Source organism: Juglans regia, chromosome 4, assembly GCF_001411555.2.
Source record: "Juglans regia cultivar Chandler chromosome 4, Walnut 2.0, whole genome shotgun sequence".
NCBI classification, from domain to species: domain Eukaryota; kingdom Viridiplantae; phylum Streptophyta; class Magnoliopsida; order Fagales; family Juglandaceae; genus Juglans; species Juglans regia.
This window is the reverse complement of record NC_049904.1, coordinates 23055733-23066320: the sequence shown is the minus strand read 5'-3', so window position 1 is coordinate 23066320 and position 10588 is coordinate 23055733. Positions and strand designations below refer to the sequence as shown.

The window sequence follows — 10588 nt, the reverse complement described above, 5'->3', positions numbered from 1 at the left end:
ATATAAACATAAATATGTATTTATATATTTCAAATTGTGTATATATAAATATATACAATTCAATTTTTTAGACTTGTTCACAAATTATGCACAATAAAAACCACATAATTTTTAAATTAAAGTCATTTAATTTAAATTTACAATGAACGTTCGAACGTTATTACTTAATGTTCGAACATTGGGGCAAACTTTTTACGTTCGAACGTTAATTAATAACGTGCGAACGGTTGCGCCAAAACATTTTACGTTCAAACGTAAACAGACATAACGTTCGAACGTATATTTCCCATACGTTGGAACGTAAAAAAATGTCATTCTATCTTTAGTGACGGTTTCCAGAAACTGTCACAGAAAATGCATTTTAGTGACGGTCTATGGACTGTCACAATTTTCCAACCGTCACTAAAAAGCAATTGTGTTGTAGTGTTATACAAAAGCCCCATTAGAATAATTATATTGTTTGGAGGGAGGGAGATGATAAAACTAAAAAAAGAAAAACTTAAGTGAATTGAAAGATCTAACAACTAAATCATTTGGTTATGGCATTAGGAGTGAAATATATAGTTGCAGCTTTTAATTTCCTTGTTTCTTTTGAGATAGAAATACTTATAGCACGCAGATGGAATCTGGTAAATTTGGTTTTTCGAATTAGACAAATAAAATTTGGTTTTGAATCTATAGATTTACTCCTAATTTGGTTTTGAATCTATAGTAAGATGCCACAATCTATAGATCTTCTTCTTCTTCCTTTTATATAATAAAGATCGACCTCCAATTAATCTTTCAAACAAAAGTTACTAACCAATTGAGCAGTACATTCGAATTTCAATGGAAATTGGGATTTTTTAAAGAAATAATAATAAAATATCAATCTCGGCCGTACTCATGCCAATACATTATTATTCCACACATGCATTTACGAAACAAACAGTACAAGTGAAGCATTTTATACATTGAAAAAAGATAGATATAGGTACCGAAGCAAATACATTATTATTCACCAATCCAAATAACACACACATATATATAGGTACCGATCAAAGCTACGTCCGTTCAGGCTGGCATTCGCTTCGACTCGTGGCTCGTCGAATTAAGGCCGAAGCTGCAAATCCATCCGTATAGATATATATAAAATTTAAGGGGAGTGTAATAAAATCTAACAAATATAATATGTGATTATACATTAATCAATTAATCTTTCAGACAAAAGTTACTAACCGATTGAGCAGTACATGATTCTTCAATGGAAATTGAGATATTTTAAAGAAATAATAATAAAATATCAATCTCTGCAGTAGTACTCATTCCAATACATTATGATTCCCCACATGCATTTACGAAACCAACAGTACAAGTGAAGCATGTTATACATTGAAATTTACCTAAGAATTGTAATGTTTAGCTTAAACATAATAGAGAAAACTAGAAATGCATGTTAATTCAAAACTGTAAAAAATTGTGTTTGAAATACATATATGGACCCACTCACTCAAGCGAGATCAAGCCAAAAACCGTCAGCTCCTTGCCAAGGCCTCATGCACCCTCGGGATTAGTCGGAACTTTGTTCCTATCCTAGATACCCAGTGCCAATAAAGAAAGCTGAAAGCCATCAATTTACATTTTCTAAGAAGCACAAATATTCTTGGCACATGATTTGCTACACCATCAGGAAGAGTTCTTTTACAGCTTTGTAATGTTGAAAAATCATCAAGTGTCCCTATGGGAAACTGTGTTATTGACCACCTATTGACACAATCATTTTTTGCTATGTAAAAGGGTAGAAGGGGCCATCGGATGTTGCTTCCCTGCCTGGGCATGACATGGTACCCACCTTAACTATTGGGAAACCAAACATGAGGCGCCCAGATGGTGATATCTAGAATGCCTCTGAACAAGTACTTTCAAACTCCCAATCAAATTCTGGTGGGTTGGGATTTCTGGACTTGGAGGCATTTAACTTGGCACTTCTAGCCAAGCAAGGCGTGTAATTTTAAGGCTTGTCAAAGTTTGTAAGGATATGGCTTTCATTGTATCTGCTTCTTACTACTGAATGAAACTCTACACAAATAGGCCTAAAGAAAAGCTCCTATTAGTACTTGTAAGAAATTGTTTGTTGAACTCTCCAGACAAGTAGAAAATAAGAACTAGACAAAGGAAGAGGATCAATAAATTTAATTACTCCCATGCTAGTGAGTCTGCAACTAATTTTAATATAAATCTAACCATCGATGCTGAGTAAAAGCAGGGGGAAGATTTGCTTCCGTATAATGCCTTCAACAATTCACCAGTTATGGATATCATTATGTGGATCTAATAATACTTATTCTTTATTTAATAGTGTTTGAAATATTTATAAAGACAGGAATAGATGTCGTAGCATTCATTTTAATAGCATATATATGGAAACAAAGCGGAACAAAGAAAAAGTTATATAAACCTGGTTGTATTGCCCCTCAAAATTATTCCCGACGTCTCGGTCCCCGATTTCTTTGAGTTGGTCTATGCTGGATTTTTTTTCCAAGATACAGTTTGGGAAAGATCTTGGAAAGAATGCCATCAACTTGTTCGAAATACCATATCCTCCACCTCTCCCAAAACATAAGCGGCCCAATGAAAATCCCAAAGCCGAAAACGTATCCCAATTCAATACTTAGATAGTTCCAATTAATCACAGTCCTAGACTCAGATGGAGTTTCTCCAAATGTTGGAGGTGGAGATAGCGGCTCTTCTTCTATGCATTTTTCTTTCAAAGGCAAACCACATAATCCTTGATTCCCTTCATAGGAAGTTTCTGGAAATGTAGAAAATTGCTTGATCAGTGGAATCCTTCCAAACAGTCGGTTGAATGAAAGGTTGAGTACTGACAGAAAAATAAGACCATCTGCAAGTTGCAAAGGGATCTCCCCTGTAAGCTCATTTCTTGACAGGTCTAGTGACTCAAGATGGCTCAACTTTCCCAAAGATGATGGGATTCGGCCAGTGAAGACATTATTTGACAAGTTGAGACCATATAACAATTTGAGTGCTCCTAATTCTTCAGGAATAGGCCCAACGAGATTGTTGCATGAAAAGTCAATATATGTGAGGATTGTTAGGATCTTCACCAACTCTAGCTCAAGATTCTTACTGACAATCGTTAAAGTATCTAGGTAATAATAATATGGACCAAAACCATAAAAGTCAAAGTGGAGATGATTGAGCTCTGTCTGTTCCTCATCGTCACTAGCTATCATTGTCTTCCATGCAGTGAAGGAACTTTTTGATAGTTTTCCACTGAATTTGTTGAAAGCTAGATCTAGAATTTGAAGGTCTGGCCAAGTGGCATTCAGCCCCGGGCAGCCAATCGACCCATAAAACTTGTTTGATCGCAAAACAAGGATACGCAAACTGAAACTGTTCTTCAAATAACAAGGGAAGGTGTCTTCGATGTGGTTGTTTCCAATATGCAAGACTTTCAACTTTGTGCAATTGGCTAGAGATTTTGGCAACTCTCCTTCTAGTTGGTTTTCATTGAGGGCAAGAGTTTGTAAATGACAATTGCTTGGAAATGCATCAGAAATTGTGCCAATGAGGCTATTTATACCCAGATTTAGCACTCCTAGCATCTCACTCATCTCAATCAAGCATCGGGGAATTATTCCATTGAATGAATTGTTTGACAAATCTAAAACTCGAAGATATGTAGCATTGCATATTGAAACGGGAATACTCCCATTGAATTTGTTGCTTGAAAGGGAGAAGAAACTAGTGGTATTGGGCAAGTTCTCAATGCTCTTTTGTATGGAAGAGTTGAAATTATTCCTTGACAAATCCAAGTACACAATATTGGGGAGAAAAATCGGGAATTGGCCATGGAGATGGTTGGAACGAAGGTCTAGCATATTTAAAGTTGGACAACCGAGGAATGGCCCTTCTAGAGATACTAGGTAGTTAAAAGAGAGATTCAAGCGAGCTAGACTAGGAAGTTTCCAGATCCAACTGGGTATCTCTCCGTGAATCTGATTATGTGAAAGGTCTAGTTCTAATAATAAAGATTGGCTCCTCAAGAAATCAGGAAATGTTTTCAAAATGTTAGAAGAAAGTTTCAACGTGCTGATTTGAGGAAATAGGGATACCGACGAATTAATTCCATTGTGTTCAATCAACAAGTTATTGAATGAAAGATCAAGATTTGAAAGGTTTTTCAATTGTTGGATGGAATCAAGCTGCATTGACCCATTAAAGTTGTTAGAAGAAAGGTCGAGGACCTTAAGGCCTCGGAGTTCAAAAACAAACATCGGTACTGGCCCTTCCAAGTTGTTGTTGGACAAATCAAGGATGTATAGTGGGTGAGAAGAAACATTGGAGAACTCATCAAGTTGGCCAGAAAATCGGTTGTTGGGAAGTCGTAATTCCAGCAATAACGGAAGGGAAAACAGAGAAATCGGAAGACCACCTTCAAGCGAATTGTATCCCAAGTCAAGGATTTCCAAATTCCGAAGTTCTTTCCATTGAGTGGAAGTAATCTTACCTGTTAAATCATTACGGGTAAGGTGAATTTCTGTCAATCTCTTGGCCATACTGAATGATGGAATTGGTCCTGTGAAATTGTTGTATGACATATCCAAATATACCAACTGTGTGAGGGTTGCCATTGACTTTGGGATTGATCCATTAAATTTGCAACTATACAAATCAACTCTGGTCAACATTTTTAGGTTACCAATAGAATCCGGCAATGTCCCTGAAAAAAAAGTAGCCCCTAGTTCTAGGGTTCGAAGATTTCCATTCCAAGGAAATTCTGATAAAGAACCTTCTAGCATACTATTACCTGATAATTCAATCCTTTGCAGCGTTGGAATTTGGAAGATCTTTTCTGGAAATTTCCCAATCAAATTGCTTGAGGTGAAACTCAAGGATGTCAAGTTTTTGAAGTCTGCAAAAAATTCCGGAACTGGAACAAAAAACTGGTTGTGAGCCAGATGAATAACTGAGAGGGACTGGAGATTCTGCAGGGATGGATCAAAAGGCCCAGAAAGATAACATTTTGACATGCTCAACACTCTCAGATGTGGCAGTGAAGATGATAAGGCCCGACACCACTCATACCCTTCTGCTGAGATATTTACACCATCAAGATGAAGTTCCCTAAGCCTCGAAAGATTCCGAACAAACGTAGATAAATTTGGGTTCTCAAGCATAAGCAAATAACTACTCCGGTAAGAAAGGATGGATAAATCAAGAGTAGCCAACCTTTTGAGGTGTGAAATCTCAAGCGGAATCTGCCCAGCAAAGCCTGCAGTTGACAGATTCAAGTAAGTCAAATTGCTGAGCTTCGTAAACTGGGATGGAATTTGGGAAGAATCAAACTCATTATAGGCCAAGTTTAGCTTCTGGAGATGGTGAAGATTGAAAAGGCTGCTGGAATTGTCAAGCACACCAGAGATGGATTCATTGCTGAGGTCGAGACCAATAACACGACCCTCGCTACAGGTTACGCCTTCCCACGAACAGCAATTGGCACTATCATTCCAATGTACCAATTTTGCCGACAAGGCATCATTGAACACAAGCTTGTTCTTCAACTGAAGCAACGAGGATTGCTCATCACCATGACATTGGCCTGATACCTCTAACGTACAGACTTTGAGGAAAAGTGAGCATAGGGATATCAAGGAAAGGCATGAAATCAAGAATAGAATTTTCATTGTAGGCTGATCGTGAAGAACTAAAGATAAGTTGATGAACACGATCTTTTTGGCCGATTTGGAGTTTGGGCTACCTTAGAAATTTCGATAATAATGTAGCCGCTGATATTTCAGAATCATTGACCATAAACTTTTCCACAGCCTCCGAGAAATTTCCATTTTCCCATTTCTCATTTCTTTTTTATTCTCTTGGTTGATATAATTGACTTGACTTCCAATAAGGCGGCTACCATTGCAACATGATCACGATCAAAGTTAGGCTGTATGTCCTATCAAAAAAGAAAGAAAAAAGAAAAAAAAAAAAAAGACAGGCTGTATGTAAATGGTGACCAACAATCACTTTTCACGTTTTAAAACTAATTCATTTTTCAGTTTTGCAGACAACTAAATATAATAGTCAATGTCAATTCAGCCTAAACAAAACTTGGCAAATTCCACGCCACTCAAACTTCCCCTAACCTATCTCATATCCCTTCCCTCCCGCTCCATCATTTTCGTCCGAAAATAATATTTATTCAAGACTTTGGCATGCACCCTTCAAAAAATTGCACTCTCATTAAATTAAAAAAAAAAAAAGGATTATTATCTTATATTTTTGCAAATTTTTAGTTTAGAAAAATTGAAACTGGAATTTCAAGAAACTTGCAATTAAGTACTTCTGGTAATTTTAGGGAAAAAATTAATTGAAAAATTACCACATATTAGCCTTCGATTGAAAGAATTAGATATTGATGTCGCATTTCAGACAATCAAAGATTGACGCATTAGTTAGTTTTCTAACAAGTGATTAACAGAAGTACCTAATTATAATTTTCTTGAATTTCATTATGAATTTTGCAAAAGTGGTCTTTAGTTAAACGTAAAAATCTAAATAATGTTGTTAAATCTTTTTTTTTTTTTTTTTTTATAAATTAAGAAGTTAAACAAAAAATATTTAGATGCTAATGGTGAAAAACTTCACTTCCATCGTTAATTTAAAAAGTATTCGTATTTAAATAATATTTTTAAAAAAAATGAAACGAGATGTAATAAAAATTATTTCCAAACAATGCAAAAATAACCTATTATTTTTTTAACAACATTATTACAGTACAAAGTTGAGAGAGAGTGTGTGTGTGTGAGGGACACTCAGGTACGCGAGAACAAAGCCAAGCCACTTTCTGTGAAAACCCCATTGTTAGATGGGTAGTGATAGGATTACAACTTCATTATTACTTATTTACTATCTAACTGTATTTTTAGTTTTTTTATTTTTTTATCAGTTTTTTAAAGTATTTTTTTAATATTCTTAATTATTAAAAAAATTTTAAAAATATATATAATTTTATTAATATTCAATTTCTTAATTATTAAATAAATTAAAAAATTAAAAAAATTAAATAATAAAAAGATAGTCTTATCATTATCAATTCACCCGCGAGAGCCGCCCCCAATTCAATCATGCCATCCGGTCAAGAAGAGAAAGGCTGCAAAGAAAAAGAAAAGATGAGTAAATCCACAACAGTACAGACTTTTGCCCTCCTCTTGCTTTTTCAAATTGGACTCATCCACGCTCGCCTATCTGTCATTCAATCATGCACTTAACTTTTTCAACTTTTGTTTTTGATAGTATCCCTTGTTTTGCTTGATTTTGAACTCCTATGATTGGAGACTACATGAAGTGTAGATTTTTTTACGAACTTTTTATATTCCGCTGCGATATAATTGTACACATTATTTAAATATGTGGACACACACTTCTCATAATGTGCGAGGGGTTGTATGACCCGAGCGTTTAGTAACTCCCACTAAATCACAAGCGCTGCAGTTGAGCAGTACATGATTCTTCAATAGAAATTGGGATTTTTTAAAGAAATAATAATAAAATATCAATCTCTGCAGTAGTACTCATGCCAATACATTATTATTCTACACATGCATCTACTGAACCAACGTCCAACACTAGTGAAGCATGTTATACATTGAAAATAGATAGATATAGGTACCAAAGCAAATACATTATTATTCACCAATCCAAATAACATATATATAGGTACCCAAGCTACGTGAGTTCAGGCTGGCACTGGCTTGGACTCGTGGCTTGTGGAAGGCCGAAGCTGCAAATCCATCCGTCTAGATATATAAAATTTAAGGGAAAAGTAATAAAACCTAACATATATAATATGTGATTATAAAAATGATTTACTATTGAAATAAGTTGATATATCGATTTATTTATTAGATCATGCATTTACTAGATGATAAGATTGTTATTCCCTTCATACCAATTAAATAAGAAGACAAAATCACATTACCTCATTATATCTTCAGCAATTGTAGAACCAAGTTCGAACCCTACTATGTTGAACCAGTCTTGTATACGAGTAACAAGTTTTGGGCAACCTTCAATCTTCAGTGTTTTTAATGTTTTCATATGATGAATCCCCTCCGGTAGAGATGATAACTCATCGCAACCATGTGCATCTCCTCCTCCTCCCGTCAAATCCATTTCTGCACAATATCTAATGTACAATGACTCTAAGGCAGTTAGGTGCTTGATAATAGGTGGCAAAGGGGTCAAACTTTTACATTCCACAAAAATCAATGTGCGAAGGTTGGTGAGGCACCTATCCATAGGTGGAAACAAGCATTCGATTCTTGGACAATGGATCATAACTAAAGTCCGAAGAGAATTAAAGCAGCATACTCCACTTTTGAGCAGACATGTATCTTTTGTTGTTATCGCAAGAAGCCTAAGGTTGATCATGTTCCTCATATCTTTGGGCAGTCGTTCAAGGTTAACACATCCATCAAGCACCAAGGTTTGCAAATTGTGCAGCTTGCAAATGGAATTAGGAAGCTTCTTGATTGACTGATTACCAGATAGGTCGAGATATCTCATATGCTTTTGAGTACCAATGGAACTCGGCAAATTCTCAAAATCTGAATCAGGTATAGCTAGCACCCACAAAGACTTGAATCTTGAGATGCATGCTTCAACTGAGGACACAGGTGGTTTGGTTCGATACATCATGGTCCGCACATTAGTTAACTTGTTCGAAAACTTTGAAACTTGTTGGTCACTGGATGAAATTGACAAATGACAAACTATTGGAGCACTTTCTTTGTTATCAGAGTCTATTTCCAACCACTCTTCATGGGCAATAGAGAGCACAAGGTTATGGACTAAATCATGCATTTTGAAGGAATATAAGCCCAAATCCTATTCTTCATAATCTTGAAAGAAAGATCTCGACATTAACTCCTTAATATAAAAGTCTCCAACATCTTCAAAGTCTTGTTTTTTGTTAGTAGGCATTTGGAGGATTAATCCATGTGCCACCCATTGTTCAATTAAAGGGATATTCTTGAATTCATAATCCTTTTGAAAATTAACGCAATATGCAAAACATCGCTTCAAATGAATTGGCATTTGATTATAGCTCAATTGCAATGCTGGTAAGATGCTTCCCTCCTTTTCTTCCAATTCCCAAATCTCGTTATCTCTCACCAATTCCCACTCCCTTTCATCGACTTTTGAATAAAGTAAACCACCTAAACTCTTCACGGCCAATGGAATCCCTTTACAGTTCTTCACTATTTCATCCGCAATTGGTAAGAGGTTTGGATATCTTTTGACTTCTCCTTCCTTGAATGGACATTTCACAAACAAAGACGAACATTCTTCTTTTGATAGACCTTTTAAAGAATGTGTATAAATAGGGTCTAAAATGGAAGAAACCCTATGACTATGTGTTGTTACAACAATGACACTTCCATGGGAACCTCCATTAAGCAAATCTCTCGAAATAGTCCATTTATTTCTATTTTCATTCCAGACATCATCTAAGACCAGTAGAAACCTTTTATCCTTTAAAATTTCTCTCAAACTAGTCTGCAATGTATCTTCATTACTTGAATTCTTATCAACTCTACCACTAGTCACTAGAACAGAATGTGTCTTTTGCGACAGAGGAAACTGTCACCAAAAAGGGGCAAACCGTCACTAAACATATTTGGTGACGGTTTGAAACCGTCACCTAAAGTGCGTCATAGAAAACATTTGGTGACAATTTACTGTTCAACCGTTACAAAAAATATTTTTAGTGACGGTTGGAAGTGTTCCGTTCGGTACAACGTTCGAACGTTCATGTTTTTGTGATGGTTTTAAACTGTCATAGAAAATAACGCTCGGACGTAAAATAAAACGTTCGGACGTTATACCCGACCGATTGGCATTCGAATGAGAGAATTTGACGTTTGCTGAATATCGTTCGAACGTATCATATTTACATTCGGACGTTAACCCAATCGATTAGTGCTCGAATGAGAGAATTTTACGTTCGTTGATTATCGTTCGAACGTAATATATTTACGTTCGAATGTTAATGCGTCCGAACGTTAATTACAATAAACGTTCGAATATTTGTTCGAATGTAAACGTAAATGTTCAAACGTAGCGCGTATAATGTTCGGACGTTATTTCGAATGTAAACGAAGGAGCGTTCGAATGCAAGTTCTTTGTTCGAACGTTAATCGCATTACCGTTCAAACGGTTTGTTCGTTTTAGCATGAATACGTTTGAACGTATAGTTTGACGTTCGAACGATCAAATTGTATTTACGTTCGAACGTTTGGTACAGTGTGAACCAACGTTCGAACGATTTTTATTTACATTCGAACGTACAGATCAGAAATACTAATTTCATAAAATTTAAAAACAAAATACCAATGTTATCATATTACATACTCAATTAACAATAACAATGTCTTATAAAAACACAAAATGAGATATTAAAACTAGTCAGAAATATTGATAAAATTTATTTCTTCTTTTTCCCTCACCCACGGGGATTCTGTTGCAACGACATAACACGCTCCATTTGCACCATCATCTCTCGTTGCACTTGCTCTTGTACTTC

General features: G+C 35.6%; 1 protein-coding gene across 3 annotated transcripts; it reads right to left on the bottom strand.

The window, feature by feature from the left end:
- Nucleotides 1-862: 862 nt before the first annotated feature.
- LOC109021165 (receptor-like protein 6) lies at nt 863-5806 on the bottom strand. 3 transcript variants are annotated; one of them, XM_035689812.1, is made up of 3 exons: nt 5233-5806; nt 2438-5133; nt 863-1102 (listed from the first exon to the last, which is right to left on the bottom strand). In XM_035689812.1, exons 1-2 carry the CDS (start codon nt 5685-5687, stop codon nt 2460-2462), a joined length of 3129 nt encoding a protein of 1042 aa, XP_035545705.1. In that variant the 5' UTR covers nt 5688-5806; the 3' UTR covers nt 863-1102; nt 2438-2459. The 3 variants fall into 3 exon arrangements, with proteins under 3 accessions (XP_035545705.1, XP_035545706.1, XP_018859279.1); XM_035689813.1 differs by having other exon boundaries at nt 2438-5127; XM_019003734.2 differs by having other exon boundaries at nt 2438-5806.
- Nucleotides 5807-10588: the final 4782 nt, after the last annotated feature.